This window comes from Hipposideros armiger, unplaced genomic scaffold (assembly GCF_001890085.2).
Source record: "Hipposideros armiger isolate ML-2016 unplaced genomic scaffold, ASM189008v1 scaffold_31, whole genome shotgun sequence".
NCBI classification, from domain to species: domain Eukaryota; kingdom Metazoa; phylum Chordata; class Mammalia; order Chiroptera; family Hipposideridae; genus Hipposideros; species Hipposideros armiger.
Window position 1 is genome coordinate 5,440,447 of NW_017731381.1, and position 22,438 is coordinate 5,462,884.

The following is a 22,438-nucleotide window of genomic DNA, read 5'->3' on the forward strand; positions in this document are numbered from 1 at the left end:
AATATGTCTCTCATACTTTTTGTCTTCCGGTTGCTCAAGCCAGCTGGGGAGTGCTAAATCAGGGCATTACATTTTAGGACTGAGCGCCATGGGAGGTAATAAATAATACACATTTGTGAAACATTTTCCCTGTGCCTGAAACTTTAGTAGAAGAATGATCTCAATTTCAATAGGTCGAGTAGAGAGAGCGAGTCCCAGACAGGAAATAAGAAAGGGGGGGAGAATGGAGCCTGGCTTGGAGCCCAGTTATTTGTAAGGAGAGTACCAAAAACTATGGTTGGAAAAGTAGCCAAGGGGCAGGCTGCGGTGGTCCCAAAAATGCCAGCTAGGGAGTTTAGATCTTATTCATCTTGCAGGATGGATTAAACGGCAGAACCAGCAGAGACGGAGATCCATTAGCAGGCCAGGGCAGGCTAGGGTTGCAGACTGAAGCCCAGTTTGGGGTTTCCTCTCCCCCCCCCCCACACCCAGCCCCTTCTGGGCTCTCTGGCTCTAACACTGGCTGCAAACATGGATCCTTGCAAAGTGACTCAGCTGGGCTCCCTGGCCCCTCTGAACAGAAAAAGGCTCAAGACCAGAGTGTAAGCAGTTCATTATGTAAACCAATGCTGCCCCCCACCCAGCTGGCATTTCACAGGCATTAGTTCATGTGGCCCTTAGCTGTCACTTACAATGGCACCCATTGCTGCCCATGGTCTTGGCTTTATTTAATCCTCAAGGCTTGTACTGCTTGCACTTCCTATGTCATTTGAAAGAGCTTGTCCTCACCCCCTTCTCTCAGAGGCAAGAGAAAAGTATCTATTTTCATCACCGCCTTCACTCAAGCCTCCCAGCTCTCAAGGCTGAGGTTTGGAGCAACAGCCTAAAACACCAGCTGGGAGGCTGGGTACTCAGCACGCAACACACAGGGTGAAGACCGTGTCTTCTCTGTCAGGCACGAGGATTCGAGCTGTTCCCTGGCTGTGTCCCTGGCAGGGAGGAGAGGGCAGAGATGTTCTCAGGGGTGTACAGAATGCTGTTCCCTGCTGTACCTGGCAGGCCTGAGCAGAAAACACTTTGTCCTGATGTGACAATCTGTGAATACCCTTACCAACGTGTGTGTGTGTGTGTGTGTGTGTGTGTGTGTATGGAGGAGGCAGGAGGGTAGAAGAGGAGAAACTCTTGGGAAGTAGATGAAGGCTCCAGATGGAGCTCTCCAAAGTCTCCCAGACACAATGACATGAAGGCTTATCAAGGTGAAGGCTCCCTTGGGCAGAGAGCAAGTAACAGAGAAAGGGCTGTTAGCAGGAACCAGTTTGTACATGAAAGAGTATTTATTGAAAACATGGTTACTGACAGGAAGCTCTTGGTTGCTCTCAGGTTACAATCTTGGCTCACAACTGGGAGCGTTACTGTTTTCTTTTTTGGCCTCCAATTTTATTTTCTCTCAAACATACCATCCTAGGATAGGTAGATCTTATATAAATATATATACATGTCTGTATAAGTATGGCCTATAATAAAGAAAATATATAGTACACTCTTCATTGGGCAGTACCTACCATGCCAGGCCACCAAGACTGAATGCCACTGTGTTCACTATGTCCACGGACAGAGGCTGTGCGTGTGGTTTACAAGTGCGGCAGCACCAGGGACGTCGCATTGGCACAGCTGTGGCCTTAGCCAGCTCCCTGAAATCATGGCCGATGGCAGGGACCACAGCGCTGGAATGGGGAAGAAGGGAAGGAAAACTTCCTGAGGTCTGGAAGGCCGGAGGAAAGCAAACTGGAGGGGGCTGCCATTCAGGGTAGGTGGGAGATTTCTCCCCAAAAAAGGAAGAGATGTTAAGTGGGGGTTGGGAGGAGGGGAATGGAATCTAGTGACCTCACCACAGTCTAAGCCCAGGCTCCTCTGGGCGCTCTCTGCAGAGTTCCTTGAGACTGCGGGGGTGGGACTTAGCCCTCGTGTCTTTGACTTGCCAGGATGAGAGACTGAGAGCTTGTAGAAAGAAATTTCCATCTGCCCAGACAACTGCGTGGGCGAGAGAGGCCTGGTGGCTCCAGAGACCAGAGATGTTCGAGCCAAACCCCAGCAGCAGCAGCATGTTGGCCCTTGTGAGGCCAAATAAACCCTCATTAAAACGGCAAAAGCACAGGCAAGGCCTCTACTTAGATCTGAGACACAGGCACGGGTCACCCCAAGGCAGCCTCTCCAAGGCCCTCCGCATGCCCAGCACGTCTGTCCTCTGCAGGCGGCCTTTCCTGGGCCAGCTCTTGCCCACATGGGGATCCAGCCAGCTGGGGAGCAGGCTCAGGAAGAAAAGTGAGTGGCTGTTGTTAAATGCAGCTCAAGAAGCAGTTTCTTGGCCTGGAAGGCAAGGCTGTCTGCTGTTCACTCCTCACGGCCCGCACCCAGGCCCCACAGTGACGGGGAGGGCAGGGCCGCCTGCCCTCATGACCCACGGTGGGCAGGGGCCAATGAAGCTCTGGGTGGTCTGCGGTGGGTCTGAGGAACGGCTGGCATTTACTGGCCACCACGGTCACTCCAGATTCTGTACAAGTGGAAAGCAAGGCACCAGACTGTAAATGTTTCTCCTGGGCCCCCAATCCCTTCCTGGGAACCGCGGCCTCTGGCTCCAGGCTCAGCCGTAGTGATAGACAAAGTCATAGCTGCTGGGCTCCTTGGGCACTGGCGGGGGGGCCTCGGGAATCTGGATGTTCTCCAGGTCCAGCAGCCGCAGCTTCATCTCCATGCTCAGCAGCGTGTCCAGGTCGCTCTTAGTCAGCTCGCTGGACATGTCTTTCCCCAGAAGGGCGCTGAGGCCGTCAATCCAGATGCAGTACTGGGGGGGGGGGGGAACAAGTGGCAAAACGTCACACGGTGGCCCCTGGTCAGCAGGAGGTCCTGCCCAGGTCCCTTTTCTAGGAGGACTCACACCATTCTCTCTTGGTACTTCTCAGAACAGGCAAAATGGATTTGGGATAAGAGCACAGAGAAGGAGGGAGGTGATCATTTACTTTCTCAAAAGACCTTTAGGTGTTTATGAGGGACTGACACTGAAACTTCCTAAGATAACATGAAATCTGATTTTTTAAAATGCAGTTAAAGAATACAGCAAAACAAGACTTGAGAACTGGGGCATTAGGGAACTGAAATTGCCCTGAAATTAGTAATGGGGGTGGAGGTGGGAGTGGGGGAAATACATATTAGGCAAGAAAGGCAGGACACAAAAGGAACCACTGAGGAACCTCAATTTTGTTTCAAAAAAAAAAGAAAATTGAAACAACAACAAACAAACACCCCAGTCAATAAATTAAGTACTAGAGAAACTGAACCTGAGGGAATGACAAGAGACAATAACAGAAAATTCTCAACCCATCCCTCCCTAACTCCTCCTGTTCCATCCTTCTCTGTGCTTCTGCCCACCTGTCCCCCCACCTGCGAGTTCTCCATTGAGTTCTCCATTTCTTCTCGGCGGACAGCTCAGGCCCTGTGCCTCAGTGTTTCCTCCTCCACAAGCCCCGCCCCTAGCTTCCTCCCATGGCTCTGGGAGATCGCCAGACATGTGTGGTCTCAACCGCAGTGACTCATTTAACATCTAGCACCTTCTATCGCTGCAGATGAGCCCAAGCCCGTGTCAGCAGGACCAGGCTTGTCCGGCTTCAGAGCCCAGGCCGGATCCACTACATGTGGAGCAGGGAGGACCTGTCAGGTACACTGGGGAGGTGGCCACACAGAAACTGAACAGGGGACCCTTCTTGCAGTCCCAGGCAAGTAAGTTATCCCTCGTTGGCCCTGTCTTTCTAATAACAACCTACAGCTACTGCTGAGGAGTCACCTGGAGAAACTGGCTCAGGAGGAAGGACCCCCAGGTGACAGATCCTCGGCTATGGCAATGGCCCCCTGCCTTCAGGGGGACATTCCTGTTCTGCCCACTCCTCCCCTCCAGCTGAAGCGTCACAGAGAGAACTCGGCTGTCCGAGGCAGTGCCACGCTGCTCACCTCATACTTATTAGGTGCAATGAAGTTTAAGGTCTCATCGGGGTCATACAGGATGGAGAAAGCCAATTCCAACACCTCCTGAAGGACAAAGGTTTCGGTTATTTGGAGCAACGGACTGGCCTGGACTCTGCACACCAAGATCTTGGCCAAAGTCCTAGTGACTTGGCATCATAGCCAAATGTGCTGATTCAGAAGTGACGTCATCAGGGCCCCAGGGCATGCACATGAATGGCTGGAGATGGGGCCCAATGGAGATCAATCTTAGCTCACCCACTCCCCACCCAAGTCACGCCTAAGATGTGGTGGTTCTTTTAAGATTGGAAAAAAGTCATTCCTCAACACTCATGAGCTTTGAATGTCAGAGTCCAAGACTGTATATTACCTTAAATATGTATCTTGGTTATGAAACTGAAAGTCTCCACAGTTTAAAAAACCACTACAGCAAAAAATAAATTGTGGCCAAAGATGGGACAATTTGAGCAACAACATAACTGTAATGGATTGAAACAAATATAATTTGCTTAAATCCTTGAGTTCATACTAATACTAAAAACCAAAACAATACACACACAGATTGGCCATTGTTGGATGATACCAGGAAACTAACTCTTTGTTTTAAAAGTAGGTACATAAAAGGAAAGAATCAAGCATTTATTCTTCTTTCTTATATAAACTGTACCACTGGAAAACCAATAGTAGATGACGGCAAGGTCCTCTTTAGCAAAGTAGGTCAGCCAATAAATGAAAAGGACTGACTGCATTAGAATATCACTCATGTGCAAACCTCAATTTACTAATGGAACGAGGCACTGAGCATCCACAGTGTGCTAATGTCACAAAAAGAGAGACACCACATGTTATGTGTCTCTCTTGATAGAACATAGTGTCATCTAGAAAACAGTATTATAAAAAAAAAAAAAAAAAGTCAAGACTGAACTGGATAAGCCCTAGATCTCTCTACCAATTTACAGATCTGGGACAGAGGAACAAGTTAAACGACACCAAGGGGAGAGAATCAGCAAATTTCAGACTCTGGGAAACTACCCAACAAGCAACCTCGTTTCTTCATCTAATAAACTGCGAAGAGAGAAAAAAAAAAAAGATGGAGGGAGAACTCAGGAATTAAGAAACTTAAAAGACTAGTCACAATGTGTTCGCCCTTATTTGGATTCTGATTTAGCAAGCAAAATGGGGATGAGCGTGTGTATGTGTATACGTGCATATATACAGATAGTTACATATTTTTATACAGAGAAATTATGACATTTCTAAGACAATGAGTGGAAATGGAAACATCAATGGACTATCTGACATTAAATAACAACTTCTTATTTCTTCTTAGGTGTGATGACGGTACTGTGATTTTGTTAAAAGGTTATGTTATAATCTAGACACATTCTAACTATTTACAGGTGAAATGATGCAATACTTGAAGTTTTCTTCAAAGTTATATGGGAGAGAGGGGCAAGTAGGCGGTAGAATTTGCCATGGTTGTTGAGGCTGGGTGGCGCGCATATGGGAGTTCTATCTATTTTTGTGTATGTTCAAAACTGTTTTTAATCCAACATTCAGGGATAACTTGAAGAGACAGAATGAGGGCAAGAGCTAGCAGCATGACCGCCCTCTCCAGGTGACACTGTGACTCAGACTCAGCACTGCCTTTGCACTCACCTTGTTCTGCTTCAGAGCGCTTTTCTCTTTCATGTGGGGACAATCTTTTCCAGTGACAATGGCCTTGATGTCTGCGACAGGAACTGATAGGTGAAGGGAATTAGTCTCTGGAGGCGTTATGTTGCAAGCGGGCCATTGCTTTGGTGCCAGCTGGGAAGCCCCAGCCCCCAGCCTCAAAGGGCTGCACTAGCCCAGGGAGCGGGGCCTTGTATTGTTCCCTCCTCCTCGGTCACTTCCCAAGGGCCACGGCCTGCTGGGGCTGTGTCACATCTAACTGGGGGGCAGGTCAGGGCTTTTGGGTTGTCTCCCCAAGGCATGGGGCCTCTGCCACTCACCTCACTTCCACTTCACAGCAATGACGATGACAACACCATCACAGCAAACAGCAGTGGCAGCACCTAACATCTTCGTTTGCTACCTGCCCGCCACTGTTCTAAGTGCTTTACATACACTACCCATTCAATCCTTGTATGAGAGAGGTGTGGCTATTATTCCCATTGGACCGGAGAAACCAAGCAGAGGGGAGAATGAACTGGCAATGAGTTAGAATTAGCAGCAAAGCCAGGATTTGCATCCAGGAAGCCTGCTCTTAACCACCGTCTTTCAACTTAGTCTTGTATCTCCCTTTATAGCCTACAAAACCCATCTCTGATCTCACTGAATTCCCCTAACAGCCCTGTGAGGTAGGCCAGGAAGAGGTGGCCTGTCAAGTGGGCGAAGGAGTCGAGAGAGATAAATGGCCTGAGACCAGAGAATCAGTTTGAAAACAGCCAGGACGAGAACCCTCCTGACATGGAGTCCAGCTACCCGGACACATCAACAGAGAGATGAACCTACTTTTCTCCTGCAGGGATTCAAATGTCACCTCCCCTTGAGGGTTGTCATCCAAGTCACCGTAGTGCAGGACCTTGTGGTTGAGCGCCAAGCGGCAATACCAGAATCGCTCTGCAACACAGGGAAGCCAAGCAGGTGAGCACATAGGCAGTGCTGGGAGAGGGCTGGGCACGCAGAGGGCGAAAGATGGCTTGTCCCCTGCCTGCTCCCTGCTGGGTCTGCCCAGGCAGGCTCCCTGCCCGGGCGGCGGCTCTGGACCCCAGGGCCCCCTCACCTTGCCTCCGGCGGTTCCCAATCTTTCGGAAGCTGCTGCCCTCACAGAGTCGGTTCAGGCGCTGCTGCTTGATCAGCTCAAGGATCTCGGGCTGGATCTTCTCCCTCAGCTCCCTGGGGTGGGCGTGCACCAGAGGGAGGAGAGGGTTACCGCGGAGCTCTTGACGGAAGGCAGAGCTGGGGCTGTCCCCGCCGCTGCCACCCCACGCTCCCTGGATGGCACTTACACAATGGGCGGGGACTGAAAGTCATCCTGGCTCATCCTCTCAGACTGGCGCAGTCGCAGAATCTCAGAGTAGCTCAGGCTACGTAGTTTGCTCTTGAACTGATCCAAAGAGCTGGGCTTGGAGGGCAGAGCACGAGTGATCTGCTCTCGGACCACCTGCATAACCTAAGGGGAGAGGAAGAAGGCGGTCATCTTGCCCCCGCGCTGACACATGGACAGGCCGCCACGGCTCTGCCCTTGCCCGGGGTCTGGAGCACAGCGGGAACTACAGGTATCTGCTGGGGGAGCGAGAGTACTGACTTCCTAAGGCACACCTTCTTTCACGGTTATTTAGGACAAACGACTGATGCGGACAAATGCTTCATTTCTCACACATTTTAATTAGTCAACGGTGTGCTGGAATGAGCATAGGTTTCTGGGGTCAGAGAGAAATGGGTTCAGACTGTGACTCTGTCCCTTAATCTGTTCCTGGAACAAGTCACTTAACATCCTTAGGTCTCCATTTATTCTTTAAAGCAAAAGAAAGGAAGATGGGTCTTCTGATACATGTTGCCTGAGGGATTATGAGATGCTATAGGGAGGCACAGTGCCTGGAACGCTGCAGTGTGTTAAAAAATGTGTTACCTCCCCTCAAACAACAACAGTTAAAGAAAAAAACCAGGCTATCACACTGCACATCCAGTCAGCGCTCCACCAATGAAGGAAAAAAAATCTATAGGGGAAAAAAAAAGACTAAAGGGAAACATAAAAATTACTGTCACCAGGTGGTGGAATTACAGAATACTTTTTCTTCCTTGTACTTTCCAAATGTTTTACAAGATGAGCAGCTTCAAAATGCTCGCTCCTAGGCGATCAGTTTTGGAGGGCCTAGCGGTACTTTACAGAGACGGTTACTCGGGAAGCCTCGAGATTGACCCCATGACTCGCACAGCACGGGCTCTCCGAACTCTCCCTAACATTTCCAGTTCACAAAACTGCGACAGTTCCTGCACACAGTAAGTGCTCGTAAACCACAGCTATCGTTGCTACACGTATCCTCCTGTCCCCTAAGGAAGACAGGAGGGGAAGTACTGGCTCCACTGGGCAAATGGGGGGCCCCTGGCACCAAGGAGAAGACAATTGCTCAAGGTGACAGAGGAAGGACAACCAAAGACAACCAACTTGTGACCCAGTGCTGCAGAACAAGCTGGTTTTCCAGCTCAGGGATTCCCCAGGTGCTGGCCAGCTGTCACAGACCATCACGTGATGGTCTCAGCCTGTGGGCCTCAGAGCTCTGCGACAATGACCTTGTTGAAGTCCTCCGCCGTTGCCCTCATCTCCTTCCAGGTCTTGTTCAATAGCTGGATGCAGATTCCAAAGAGCTCTTCAAAGGCTCGGTCATGGGTGAAGAACATCGGGTGGTAGTCGTTGCGCCCTTCATTTGCTGCAGAAGAGAAACGGGGAAAGGCTGAGCTGGGGGTTCACGTCCAGGACCTTTGGATCCTCTACACCAAAGTCGCCCAGAACAAAACCTGAGCGAGGACCAGACCGACTGAGTGTGGGATGGGCCCCCCTTCCTTAGCTTTCTCCTCTGGGGCACTTTCTTTTGGTCTGGCTCTACTCTGTCACAGACTCAGCTAGTCCTTACACACGGGAGTAAGTGGATGGTGGCACAGCTCTTGAACACATTCAAATTGCCAGCTCAAACAAAGCAATAGCCAAGGTTCCTATTAACAAGGATACGGCGGATGACAGCTCACGCAGGTATTTTTTTAAAAGCAGCCCCACCGACACCTAACTTTATAACTGTATGCCTCACCAGGCTCCTGATTACAAGGCCTGGCTGACGGGAAAGGCAGCTGCACAGACTTACGTAGTTCCCCAACCTGGAGGATTTCACAAAGCATTTTGGTGAGCTCAATGGCACTGCGGCCAAAGGGGCATTCGTGTTTGTCTTCTCGGCTGCTGTTCTCCAAGACAATCTGTGGGGAAGAGGAAGGGAGGACGAGGCAGGTGAGGGATGGAAGCCAGAGATGTGGCCCCAGGACCAAGAAAGCTGGCCCCCAGCCTTTACCCGGATGTAGGTGTCCTGATGGACTTTAGCCAAGTACAGCATGTTGTCCAAGGCCAGCATTCCAGGAGGAGTCTGGGTGAAGTCCATTGCTGGGTTGATATGGTTCTGGGGGAAGAGAAAAACCCGCTTTGAGGCTTGGTAGCCTCCCTGCGTGCAGTGTCACTTGAGGGTTTGCTGCTGCATGGTGAACCTACCTCTATCCTGGCTCTTTCGCACGCCCACCCCCACCCCCACCCCCACCACGAGTCTGTGAGCTCATGACCGCTGGGCTGTGGCTGACTCATCTTGACCCCAGCACCTAGCATACTGCTGGGCACTGCGTTGGTGCACAATAAATATTTAACTGAATTCACTCTCTCCTCAAGCTACATCCTATCACAAAATATCCACTCCAGCTTTTCAGAGAACCCACTGCTTTGGCGAGAGGTCCCCTCTCTACCCATCTGGCTGACCTCCTGGGCCGTCTTACAGATGGATTTGTTTCACAGGCCAAATGTTGCCCATGAACTTGTGAACCTGCCGCTGCCAAGGCAAACAAGTGGCAAGACAACTCCAGCTTCTTAGTGTCAACTATTCCAGGGCCACCACTATGGAGCAGGGGTTCTCAGGGCTCTGTCTAGGTGGGCCCTCGGACTTCCTGTCAGGGGAGAAGGCCTACCAATGTCCGTGCTTTGGGAAGCTTACTGTAAATCCTAGCATTTTGTAGTCCTTGGTGTACATGGCTTTGCGTTTTTCAGTCCCACTCCCAGGGACATTGCTCGGGTCAGACTCCGCGTCAAATGCAATCCTCCTCAGTTCAAATATAATGTCTCTCTGAGCCTGAGAGGTGGAACGGACAGACAGTCAGTCAGCAGATGATCAGCCAACCAAGAGAAGCAGGAAAAGGAAGAGCTCACCAGGCTTTTCTGGGCAGAACTCTGGCCTTGATGATCTGAGCTGCCTTAGCAGACAGAGGGGGGCTTGGCCCACAGGGACACCCAGCAGTGCGAGATCACAATGAGGCGCACAGCTAGATTTCCCAGAGCAGGCACAAACCATTCTGCAGACACAACCAAACATGATTCCTGGCACACAGCAGGCGTCCAATACACAGCCTGAGGGTGGGATGGACCACATCACACAGCGCACGGTTTCAGCCAGGACAGCTCTGCCCCACTTAGCGCCTACCTGGTCATTGGGGTCCATCTTGGTCATCATCCTTTCTTCCAGAAGGTTAAAGGTCAGGACTTGTAGGACATACAGCTGATGGGCCATCTCGGTTTTGATTGGGCGGTTCCCCCGGATCACATGCTAGAAAACGCAAAGCAGGGGGCAAAGGGCTGAACTGATTTTCTCTTATTGAAGCATCACATCCATGCTGGTGAAAAAAAGAAGTATGCTGGGCAAGGAACAGGGCTTTCCTCCCACATATAGGGACTTCATGTTCTAGGAGAGGACGGAACATGAACGGCTTGATTCAGGCAGAGATGATTCACTGCGGGCCCAGAGGGCACCATCCTTTTTCCTGCACTCTCCTGGGCTGGGAAGGTGGATTGAAGGGTGGAGGTTGTGCCCGGCCACACCAAAGAGGATGGAGGCTACCCCGTGGAGATGACAATATAGGAGATCTGCAGGTGGGCCTTACTCCAATCAGGTAAGTGATTACCGGTCACGATCAGGCACGGAATCCCTAGTCTCAGTTTGGACTAGCCACATTTCAAGTATTCAAGAGCCACATGTGGCTGTCTAGTGGCTACCCAATTGGACTGCACAGGTCTAAAGAGAAGGCTTACTCAATCCAAGATGATAGATAGCACGCACGGAGAAGATTCGCTTGTAGAAGTAGACAGTATGGGTTCTTTTGTCTTCCTTTAGACAAATAAAATGCTTTGGATGGCCTCACCAAGTAGAGAGGCTTCAGAAAAGGTCATTTTCTTTAAGTGATAGCAAGACACCTACACGAAGGGGGGAATGCAACACTTCTTGTGCACTGGCCCTCTCTCCTTTCTCTCAATGTATGTCCCCTCCCTGCATCCCTCGTGTCCCCGCCATGTCCCTCTCCCTCCTCTAACTCTGCCCTCCCCACTCTCTTTCTCCACGGCCCCACCTCCCCCTCTCAGTTCAGCCCCGCTCCCTCTGTCCCTCTGACGCCCACCCCTCTTCTCCCATGCGCTGTCTGTCTTGTCTCTTGTGGGCTCCATCTCCCTCTGTCCCTCCAGGCTGATCGATGATGCTTCGTGACGTTCTTGCCTCAAGCTGTCCTGTTCTCGCTCCCACAAGAGCCTGCTCTTTCCTGCTTGTATCCCTCTTGTGTTTCCTGCTCCCCACACTTTGTCTCACCACCATCTTGAATCCTGTCACTCTTGCTCTTTTCTCCCCCAAAGGAGACTCCTGCCCAGCATCCCACACGAACCACCTCCGTGCCCTCCGTGTTCTCTACCTCAGTCTAGCATTGTCTCCGGAGCTGAGCTGTCCAATATGGTAGCCACCAGCTCTATGTGGCTATTTGCATTTAAGTCCGTTAAAATTAGTTTAAGTTGAAAATTCAAATCCTCAGTAGCACTGGCCACATGTGAAGCTCAAAGGGCACATGTGGCCAGTGGTTACCACCCGATGACAGAGCAGATGTGGAACACTTCCATTGTCACGGAAAGTTCTGCTGGACAGCATCGCCCCAGAGCCACTAACTCGTGATCCGTGTATCTTTCGAGCTCCCCTTAACTTTTAGATCAGCTCTCTCTAGAGCCTGCTCTGGCTTGAGGTTGTTAGACCGGTGCAGTCCAGTTTGGTAGCCTCCAGCCACAGGTGGCTGTTGAACACCTGAAATCTGGCTAGTCCAAAGTGAGATGCACTGTAAACACAAAAGATACACCAGACCACAGAGCCTTTGTATGAAAAAAGAAAATATACGACATTTCATTAAGGATTTTTTCTATTGATTACATGTTGAAATCATAGTATTTTGGATATATTGGATTAAATGAAATATATTATTGAAATTACTTTCCCCTATTCCTTTTTTTAATGTTGCCACGCATGGCTAGTGGCTCCCATTCTGGACAGCAGTTCCACAGCTGCAGACATTTCTACTGGACAAGGCTCCTCCTGACCGCTTGCGAGAGGGTGTGCTAATGCCCGTGTGCCCTCCCTCTGAGCCCTCTCTAGCTCCCTCTGTCCCATTCGCTCCCTACGTCTCTTCAGCAAGAGCGCTCTCCTCTTAGCTCAGTCTGCCTCTCTCCATCCCCGACGCTCGCTTTTCGTTCTCTGCTCTGCTTCTCTGCCCCACTTAGCTTCCTCCCTCCTCCCAGCCCCTCACTGCCCAGGGCCTTTTCTCTGCCACTGCCCTTCTGTCCTCTGCTTCACTCTGAGCCTTTTCCTCTCTCTGCTGTTCCCTCCCTCTGCCATTCCGATTGCTCCTTACCTGTCTATCCCTATTCCTTCCTCCTCACCTCTCTACTTTACAGAGAGGTAAAAGTTAACATGATATTGGTTTTCACTCGCTTTAATCTCCCTTTCTCTCTTTTTTTTTTTTTTTAAGCTGAGCCATCCTGCCACCTGTTGGCAGCTCACCACAGGCCGGGAATCGAACCACTGTTGCTCAGAGCTCAAACTCTTGAGCGAGCTCTTAACCAACTGAGCCACTCAGCCAGCCCAAATCCCCCTTTCTCAAACTTAGACATATAATAGCTGGAAGGAATTACTCTAGCCACCAACGGCTTGCAGCAGTACTGCTCCAGACAGATGAGCTATAGTCTCAGAGGTTTTATCTGAAGTCATATTTGACTGCCAGATGCCTCGAGGCCTATGCTCTTTGGCTTGACTCAGTTAAATCTCCAGACTTAAGTGAGCATGCATTAGCCACTTCCTAGCAGACTGTTTGAGTCCCGAGTCCTGATACTGAACTGTCTTCTGTGGTGGAATCTTTGCTTGTCACAGGGTTTGTCCAGAAATGAGCGAAACGTCTAACCTCATTCAGGTGAATGATAAGCCTCGAAATTCATTAAATTTCCCCCAGAAGGGCGCCCTCCCTCCCACACATGCGGAGGATGGCACCCAGGACAGCTGCTCAGGGATATGGACAAGAATGCGTGGGACCCAGTGTGCTCCCGTCACCTGCCGGCAGAGGGCTCGGGCATTTGCTCAGGTCCCTCCTGCCAGGCTGGCTGTGGAGCTGTGACCAGGGAAATGGCCGGCAGGTAGGAGCTGGTTCTGCAAGGTGAAATCTGACAGGCTCTACGTGTTTGGACCAGCTGATGGCTGGACTTCACGCGGGCTTGGAGCTCACTTCTCGAATTCTATCACCTCCGTAGCTGGCTCACAAAGAACTGCCAATATGAGTGAGCACACACCACGTGCCAGGCACCCTGCTGAGCACTGCATATATATGAGCTCATTTAGTCCTCACATGGAGACGAGCAAATTGAAGCCCACAGAAGTTAAGTGAATTGCTCAAGATCAAAGACTGGTGAATGGCAGAGTGGGGGCTGGTGACTCCAAAGTTCACATTTGGAATTATTAAGCCTTCCACACTTGACTCCAAATTTCTCATGCTATTTCCTTCACTGTGGTCTCCCAGTGTCCCCTTGTTTTTGGCAACTGATGAAACAGCCTCCTTTTAATCCGGATACTTGGCTCTCCTCCCCAGCTCCCGCCACCCCCACCTCCCACCTCAGCGCTCTTCCACCCACATCACCACCCAGGTAGGGGGAAGTAGACCTCTTTCCGGATGCGTCCCCTCCCCATCAGTTCCTTCTCCACCTCCTCCCTCACATGCCCCTCAGGAAATACAAGATCGTGGAGTGCGAGCTTTCTAAAATGCCAGTCTGGTTATTTCACCCTCCTAATGAAATCCTCTCGCTAAGGCCCTACTCGATCAGGCCCTGGCTACCTCTGCAGCCTCACCCCACATCTGCTCCCTGTTTCACCCACTGCCCAATCACACACTCCTTCTAGGTTCCAGCCACCCACCGCCTCATGGAACCCCTTATCCTCAGCCTTACCTGAAGACATTCCTCTAACGGCTTCCTGGCAGCTTTCCTTCAATGCAGGACTGGCTGCCCTGCCTCTGAAATCTCCCAGACCAGAATCTGTCTGCAGCCTGACCACACGGTGCTCTGACCACTTGTCTTTCTTACTGGACCAGGTTCTTTGAGAGCAAACACGCTGTCTTCTTCGTCCCCACGCAACAACTCAGGTTTACCACTGCTGTTAGCTGAATGAATCACTTTCCTCTTTTGTGCCTATTTTAACACATGCCCCCTGGATAAACATTTTGGGAGTTGCAGGGGGCAACAAACAGTACCTCCTTCGAGGACGGCCTCCTGGAGAAAACTCTGCTTACAGAGGACTCCAAAAAATAAAAGCTTTTCACCTTAAGAAGTGTGTAGTACCTATTGGCTAAGTTCCCTTTGAGTGCTCTCTGCACTCAATAGTAATTGCCAGAACTGTAATAATTGCTATTAACAGTAACAAAACAACAATGGTAACAAAACCCAGCTTGTTCAGGGAACTTACGTTTAGGATTATGGACCGAAGGTGCTTCTGTGCAAATGCATTGGCCATGTCCTATTGAGAGAAAAAGCAAATATAAGGCAAGATGGCGGGCACATAGCTGTGACAGCTCCCAAGAGGAAGGTGATGTCACAGCACTGAAGCTTTATCTTTTACAGTTTTTTTTTCCTTTCCAACGAAAAGTGGGCAAATTGAAAAAAAGTCCACGGACCATCGAACGTATTTAATACTCATTTTTTTTCATGAGTGCAAATTAACTCAGATAGGGTTTCCATTACTGGCACAATGAACCACATCATTTTCAAAGAGGAACGAAGATTGCTTTAGGACGAGACACTGTTACAAGGACGCCAGGCGATGGACGATGCACACGGAGCACAGAGCAGCGTGATGGTTCCCAAGCCACACACACTGTTCCAGGCAGACCCCCACCACGCAGGCTGGAAGGGACTCTAATGAAACACGGACTCCAAACTGAGGAAAGGGCTTGGCCTCCTGCACTCTCCAGACCCCCAGCACTGCACAGGCAGAGCAGGGCGGGGAGGGTTCAAACAGTAAGTAGTCCCTGATTCACTTCTGACCGGTTCAGAGAACAATGTGTTGGGTGCTTTTGGGTAATTTTTCATAATAGGGTCAATTTTTTTACTATATTTGGTTCAGATGTTGACAGTAACACTATTTATTTGGCACGCTCAGAAAAGTATCCTACATAAGTGACTCTTCCAGGGAGCCAAGCTTCAAGGGTCCTCTCAGAACTATTACTTTGACCCATTCTTATGCAAATTAAAAAAAAATATATTACATACATTTCTTTATTTTGGAAGAGACTACAATGATTATAATTTAATCACTGCCAAGGACTTGGCTTCCTTAAAAAGACTATTATTATTCTGTGTTGTGACACTCTCATAAGCTAAAGGAGCTATTGAAATTTAAAGCTATTTTCCTCTAAACAAAACAGTCCCAGATTACTATGCTTTTAATTTTTCTGACGGCTTGTCATAATTCTTCTGTCTCCTTCCAATGTCAGCCATCACTTCTTAATAATGTTAATTAGTATGACTTCACTTTCTAGACTGCTGCCTTAATTTAATTTTACAGATAATTCTACATCAATTGGCCCAAGGGAGCTGTCACACCTCTCCAGTGGAGCAATATCCGTGGTATTGTCAGGTTCCTCACAGCTGAAGGGCCTCTCTCTCTCACGTCTAGATTTCTAGCCATAGTCCAAATGGCTGATGCCACCAGGAACAATAAGTTTTACTTCGCATCCCCTGAGCACACACTGGCTGGAGGAGAGAGGTGGCCTAGAAACTTCTTTGGTAGTGACGGCTTGAGACTAAATCTTGTGGACAATGAACAAAGTGGGTAATTGACAGGCACCCGCTGCTAGAACTTAAAGGCCTTGGACCAACAGCTTCTCTGTGGTGCCGAGGGAAATCCCTCATCCTTCTCCAGGCCCTCGTACAGCCGACCTCTCAACAGCTCCCTCTAACCCAGAATGAGCATCCCAATTCTCTTTTGTCAACTGACTCAACCTTTTCAAATTCCCACGGTTTCGTAAGCGCCAGAAAGGGCACGGATTTACCTTCACACCTTGCGATGCATCGTGGAATCATCTAGATGAAAGTCACAGGCTATTTCTGAATCCGATCTTCCCTGGCTGAACTACAGACCCGTGTAAAGGCGAGTAACAACGGAAAGATTGGGCTGTGTTCCCTGGGACAGGCATCCCCTGAGTCCTGTATGTGACTCTGATCTGTGGTACGTCCCCAAGTGTCCTGACACGTGAGATGTATAGCACGCGCGCCCTTTGCCTGTGTCTTGGGGTTCCCTGAACATCCCCGAGAATCAGCTGTGGGATTCTTGCCCAGCTCTGACCTCCCCACCTGGAAGGGAGCCGCGACCCCTTCCACACAGCGACGCTACTTACAGTGACTGGCAGGTCTAGCGGGTTAAGGTACTTGTCCTGCCGGCAGAAAGCAAAAAGCACAGAGAGAAGCAGATGGCAGCACGAGCTTTCGGCTTACATTCAAAACAGGACTAGGAAGGAAGCGGTTAACAGAGCAAAGCCATCCAAGAAAGACGAGGACAGACAGAACCACAGATGCTCCTGGTCCTCCCACTAGCATCCACCAAGAGCCTCGTACATGATCCCACGTGAATTTCCACTTCGTAAGTCCAGGGTATTGACCGAGAACTAGAAAGTTTGTCTTTTACACACCACTTGGGCGTTGACCAGAGAAATCCAGAAGGTTAGTGTTGGAAGGGCCCTTAGGGGTCTTTTAACCTGGCCCTTTCGTTTTACAGAAAGAGAAACAGGCCCATTGAGGTGAAAACACATGTCTAGCCAGCGGCAGGAAGAGAACTTAGCCTCGGGGTCCTGGACTCAGGCCAGTGCCCGGTGTCCTCACTTGTAAATAGGCATCTGGTTTTTCCTCCTGACAGCCTCGGGAAGTAAACTGGACAGATGCTGCTGTTCCCATAGAACAGGTGAGGAAACTGGGATTTAGGGAAGTACAGCGATTCGCATAATGTCACACAGCTAATTAATAGGGGGAGAAGGCAGTTTAGAACCTGGATCAGGGGATCCGTCTACATGAACTTCATGCTAACTCCCCCCGCTCTGGCTTCCTTAAGTAAGGGTCTCAGTTGTTTTGGTCTCTTGGACTCAACAGTGATGCCCAGAGGGTCTGCTCTCCCTTCTTGATTCTCTAACCAGGGGTTGGCAAACGAAGGCCAAATCAGGCCTGTCGCCTGTTTGTGCGAATAGGTCTGACTGGAAGCCAGCCACACTCGTGCGAGTACCTGCTGTCTGAGGCTGCTTTGGGCTACAGCAGCAAGTTTGAATAGTTGACACTCAGACCACAAGGCTCACAAAGGGAAAAATATATCCTCTCCAGCTCTTTCGAGGAACTGCTCTGCCTAAGACCTAGCTGGGTACCCTGGTAGTTCTTCCCGGGGTCGCCCTTAGCAAAGCCATTCTGACGAGCTCTGACCACAGAGGGACAGCAGGAAGGACTCCTGGGGAAACGGTCGGGCTTCTGCTCTCTGCGCAGCAAAGGGTGGGGCGGGGGTGAGGGGTGGGGAGGTGAGACCTCTTCCCTTGGAACAGCCCAGATGAAAAGCTTGAAAAGGCAGCCACAGACCTGTCGCTTGTCCTCAGGAGCCTTCAGAAAAAGTGCATTGATCAGGGCAATGGCGTAGGTCTGAATTTCCTGGTTGGAGCTGTGTCAACGGAGAGAGAAGTTAGGAGGAGGTGAGAAGAGTGATCAGCCCGATGACGCCGAGATGGCTTCTAAAATCACTCCCAGGGTGTCATCAAATAATGATCCGGGGCTAAGTCTCAAAAGCCTTAAAAGGGCTCCTTCAACAAATACTAATAGAGCTTCTACTTAAATCAAAGCAGGGGATACAAAAATGATTGGCCCCTGGTCCCAGAGAGCTCAACATTTAAAATGGGAGGCAGATAATAAACATACAGTATTTTATAGAAACATAATCATCATAGGTACACACAGAGACTATTTGGCCCTGAGAGGAGAAAGCATTTAACTCTATCTGGTATCATGGCGGCACAGAAAGATTAGGGAAAACTTCACTTCAGCCTAAGGGGCAAGGAGAGTAACAGAGAGGATTTGAAGCAGGAGCCTAAGAAGATCGGCTCTGAACGATGGGCGAAATCTGAGAGTAGTGTGGAAGGTGATGAAGGAACCACCAAGCCGACCAGCCGCCTGGACTACAAACAAAGCGGAAGTAGGATGGGAAGGCTTACGCAGACGAAGAGGGGAGGAGGGGACAGACCGGGACGGAGGTGCGGGCGGGGTTTCTTACTCACACCTGCAGGTGAGAGATGAGCTGGCCCACAGTGATCTCCTCTGCGATCTTCTGGTACAGACTCTGGCTGTTCAGGACCATGCTCTCCAGGATGGCCAGGGACCTCTGAAGGACGGATACATCCACCATGGGCTGGCTCACGTACCCTGCAATCTTAGGCCAGAGACGGGCACGTCAAGTTAGGAGGCTTAGGGCCCGAGGGAGCTGGATGGCTTAGGTTTCTGATGCTGCCCACATGTGGACAGCTGTCCCTCCTAGGGGGAGAGTGGTTCATGGCTACACCGGCCCACGTGCCAGGAATTCCCGAGGCATGGATAACTCAATTTCAAATTACAGTAGCCAGTCAACTATGTTTCCTGAAAGTCTAAGGGCTTGTGTGGGAGTGGAGTCAATGGAATTGTAATAGATGTTTATGATCTTGGCGGGGGGGAGGGGAATGGGGCAGCGGATTGGGGGAGGAGGGCTGTCACTTTGAGGGGTAAAAAGTATAACTATTGCACTGTGTTGTACAGCTGAAACTAATTTAAAAAAATAAAATAAAATAAATTAATTAAAAAAAAAAGTCTAAGGGCTTAATCCTGTCTTCAAAATAAGGGTTCAGGTGTGAAAAAGCTGACTGTAGAAAGCAGAGGATCTTACTGATATTGGGGTATCATTTTATCTCCAGGTATTCTTCTCCTGACATACACTGGGTCCCTATATGCATGGAGAAGAGCAAAGATTTGGAGGCAGAAGGGATCTCAGCATCTCGTCATCTAACCCCTCTTCTCAGTCCCCGTCATATTATCCTTGACACACGGTCACTTCACTTTTGCCTCAATATCTCCAGCATCGGCAAGTTCCCAACGTCCCAAGCCAATGATAGGTGTAATTACAGGACAGCGGACATATTACTTATCGGTTTTAGTTCAGTTTTCTGAATTGACACTGCCCCTTCCTGCAGAAGAAAGGCGGGCAACACTAGAAGTATCCACTCCCACCCACGGAGTTCAATCTGACAGTCCAAACAGGCTACCCTGCAGGTCTGTAAACAAAAGGCAGACTTGTAAATACAAGGCAAAAGAAATGAACGTTTTTTTATCAAAGGGAAGGGAGAGCTCAGGAAGCCGGGTCAGAAGGCTTAGGGATGGTACTGGTTTATTTAGGAGGCTCGTTATCCTAAGTCTCACTGACAATCCAGTGCCGCTCTGGCCACATAGGGCTCTGAGAGCCCAGGTCCATCTTCTCAGCATAGGTGCTGAGAGTACAGCAGAGTAAACCTTTCAGGAGACACAGGGAGGCCAGAGCTTGAGGATGAAAAGTCTGGCCTCGGGGACAGAAAGCCGACCCTCCCCAGAGTGGCCGCATGGCTTCATCTCCCCTGAAGCCTGAGGGAGGGGAGGAAGCAGAATGTTGGGGGCCTCACCTGCTTAATGAAGGTGATGGAAACCATGTCCCAGGAGACAATGCCATGGTCCATGAGCTCTAAGAAGGCAGTCAGGGTGAATGCCAGCATCTCACTGTAGCTGAGACATGTGCAAAACACATACACAATACAAAGATTCAGAACCGGGAACGCAGGCGTCAAGGCACCATGTAGGGATAAATTTCAACGTAAAAGCGCCATGTGAGAAATCAGTCAGCAAAACTGATTTCTTGATGAGTGAGCGCCGCGTGCACACCCAGCCAGACGTGGAGGGTTCTGTCCAGGTATCTGTCCCTGAAAAGGAAAGGGCTGCGGGGTGATTAGGCATTCCTTCTCCACATCGCCTCATCTCAGGGAAGCAGAATCACTCGCCCATTTCCCCAGGACAAAGACGGTATCAGAGCTCTGTCAAACCCCAACACTGGGTGGGGGGCACCTAAGGGAGCTTATGTCCCTTTAGGCCAAGAGGCAGCAGAGGGCAGGAGAAAAGGTACCTACTCTGGGCACAGGTTCAAGTCCTGCTCAACTATTTACTAACTGTGCGGCTTTTATCTTTTCAAACTTTGATGTCTTCCTTTGTAAAATTGTGTTAATCTCACAGCATTAACCACTCAGGGTTGTGGCGAGGTCAAGGCGACCATGTATGCAGAGCCCTTAGCATCGGGCTGATGGAGAATACGGATGAAAATGTCTTCTCTCCTTTGTCTCTCCTCTTTACACATTCAATCCTTTATACATCTGTAGGTGTATAACTCTGTCTACAACGAACAAACTCTATTAATAAACTCTAGTCCCAGGTATAAAGCATGTTCAGATCCATCCTCATGAACAATGCTCCTCATTACAATACTGCAAGGTAGTCGTCACCCCATTTTAAAGAGAAGGGAACAAAGGCCCCTCTAATCCTGTACTCTCGGGAGACTGCAGAACTTTTGGGTCACTGCTGATGACAGCAGAAGGCTTTAGGATTTTCCAAGACTTAAGACAAATACCCATGATTAGTTGCTGGCTTTGGCTGAAAATTACAATAGCTGATCCATCAGCTGGAAGATTTCTGACTCCCTCTCTGCCAGCGGAGGCTCCAAAGGCTTAGAAGGCAAACTAAACATCTGTTTCTCCACTGCTGATCGCAACAAGGCCGTTTCCCACCACCTTCATCTTAACACTGGAGCAGCGGAAAGACGCTGGTGGCGTATCGCAAAGTTCTGGACCTCCTGCTCCCTGTGAAAACGGGAGGCCAAGAGACGGAAGATGGGGAGGGCGTGGCCTATGGTAAACACAGTGGAAGGCCAGTGTGTGTGCGTGCGGAGAGCGCGGGAGGCAGGGGGCGGTTAAAAATACACAGACACCTGTTCTTGTCCACAATGGACCGTCTGCTCACTAACCTCCATCAGGCCAATCATCTGCCATAAATTAACAGGGATCTTCCTGACTTCCGTAGCCCCTATTTTTACTATGCACTTGGCACAGTACTATTTTGTGCTGTCACGGGATGTATGAGAGCCCAACTAGATGACAAGGTTTAGGACCACGACAGTGACGTAGATCCCTCTGTGCTTGGCGTGCGTACTGCTCTGCATGCAAAGCGTGTTCAAAAAACTCATTTGGCTCAACGGCAATGAGAAGAGAATGCCCTTTGGAGAGTAGTAAGCCCCTGAAAGGCCCCCAGACGAGACCTCAGCAATACTCACTGGGACAAGAGCTTGGTTCCACTTTCCACGAGCCGCATCAGCACGATGATGCCATCCATGTTGATGAACTCGGTGGCGAAGGTCACGTCAGGAGAGAGCTTGGCCAGCTCCTTCATGGCATCCAGCCGGCTCTCCATGTTGGATGACTGGGTCCTCTCCATCAGCTGGCGCGCGGCCCGGGACTGTGGAACCAGGGACAAGACACATGCCATCTGCTCCTCGTGGCTGGTTACTGCTCTGTGGACAGCTCTGAGGGGCCTGTCTGTGAGCCTCCAAGCCTGAGGCAGAACTAGTTTTTCCACCGCTACATAAATGTTTACCGGAACCAATTCTGCAGTTATCTGTATCCTTTCTGTGCCACTCGGGTCTATGGATTAAAAAAATTCCCACGAAGGGAATACAGAAGATTGGGGAAATGACAGTGCACTAACTGCAGCAAGTCACAGGTGAAAAGATCCTGGTTCCATAGAGGACAGATTTCTATTAATTAAAGCCACCAGACAGTGGAAGAGATTGTCTCTTGAAGTAATGAGTTCTCGGTCACTGGAAGCAATCAAGGAGAACCTAGACAACCATCTGTCAAACATGCTATAGAAGGGATGCCTGCATTGGGTGGCAAATTTAATCTGATGACCTTGAAGCTCCCCTTCAATGTGAAAATGTGAAAAGCCTCACAATGTTTTTTTTTTAACTTTCTCTCCAAGTCTACATCGTTGTCCCTCAAAGCGACAGTCCTAGGGAACCTTTAAGAAGATCAAAGAGCGGGAGGCAGCTAATTTCAGAAGAGCGTTTTGAAAATGATGGCTGGTGACAAAGCCTCCTGCTAGCACTGGGACTTTTCCTGGCAGCACGCTTGCCCCTGTTCTCCAAGCTGCAGCTACAATCCCTCTGCTAGCGCCCGCTGACTCTCCTTGTGCTGAACTTATTAACTTTAGAGTCAGTGCCTCACAATTTACTGTTTCATCATTCTCTGTTTC

The 22,438-nt window shown here is 49.8% G+C and overlaps 1 protein-coding gene across 9 annotated transcripts in view; it reads right to left on the reverse strand.

Moving 5' to 3' along the window:
- Positions 1-1,290: 1,290 nt before the first annotated feature.
- ELMO2 (engulfment and cell motility 2) overlaps positions 1,291-22,438 on the reverse strand; it is a 36,139-nt gene continuing 14,991 nt past the window's right edge. For 5 of the 9 annotated variants that reach the window (XM_019636975.1, XM_019636976.1, XM_019636974.1 and 2 more), the window contains 17 exons: positions 21,462-21,643; positions 19,771-19,870; positions 18,367-18,518; positions 17,678-17,756; positions 16,462-16,497; positions 14,532-14,582; positions 10,206-10,328; positions 9,723-9,857; positions 9,039-9,143; positions 8,838-8,946; positions 8,272-8,408; positions 6,987-7,150; positions 6,761-6,873; positions 6,490-6,597; positions 5,653-5,735; positions 3,982-4,059; positions 1,291-2,821 (listed from right to left, as the gene is read on the reverse strand). In XM_019636975.1, coding sequence (XP_019492520.1) covers positions 2,621-2,821; positions 3,982-4,059; positions 5,653-5,735; positions 6,490-6,597; positions 6,761-6,873; positions 6,987-7,150; positions 8,272-8,408; positions 8,838-8,946; positions 9,039-9,143; positions 9,723-9,857; positions 10,206-10,328; positions 14,532-14,582; positions 16,462-16,497; positions 17,678-17,756; positions 18,367-18,518; positions 19,771-19,870; positions 21,462-21,643 — 1,956 coding nt within the window. In that variant the 3' untranslated portion in view covers positions 1,291-2,620. Of the gene's footprint in view, positions 2,822-3,981; positions 4,060-5,652; positions 5,736-6,489; positions 6,598-6,760; positions 6,874-6,986; positions 7,151-8,271; positions 8,409-8,837; positions 8,947-9,038; positions 9,144-9,722; positions 9,858-10,205; positions 10,329-14,531; positions 14,583-16,461; positions 16,498-17,677; positions 17,757-18,366; positions 18,519-19,004; positions 19,238-19,770; positions 19,871-21,461; positions 21,644-22,438 lie in introns of those variants that run through there. The other 4 variants (XM_019636979.1, XM_019636982.1, XM_019636981.1 and 1 more) reach the window with 4 other exon arrangements.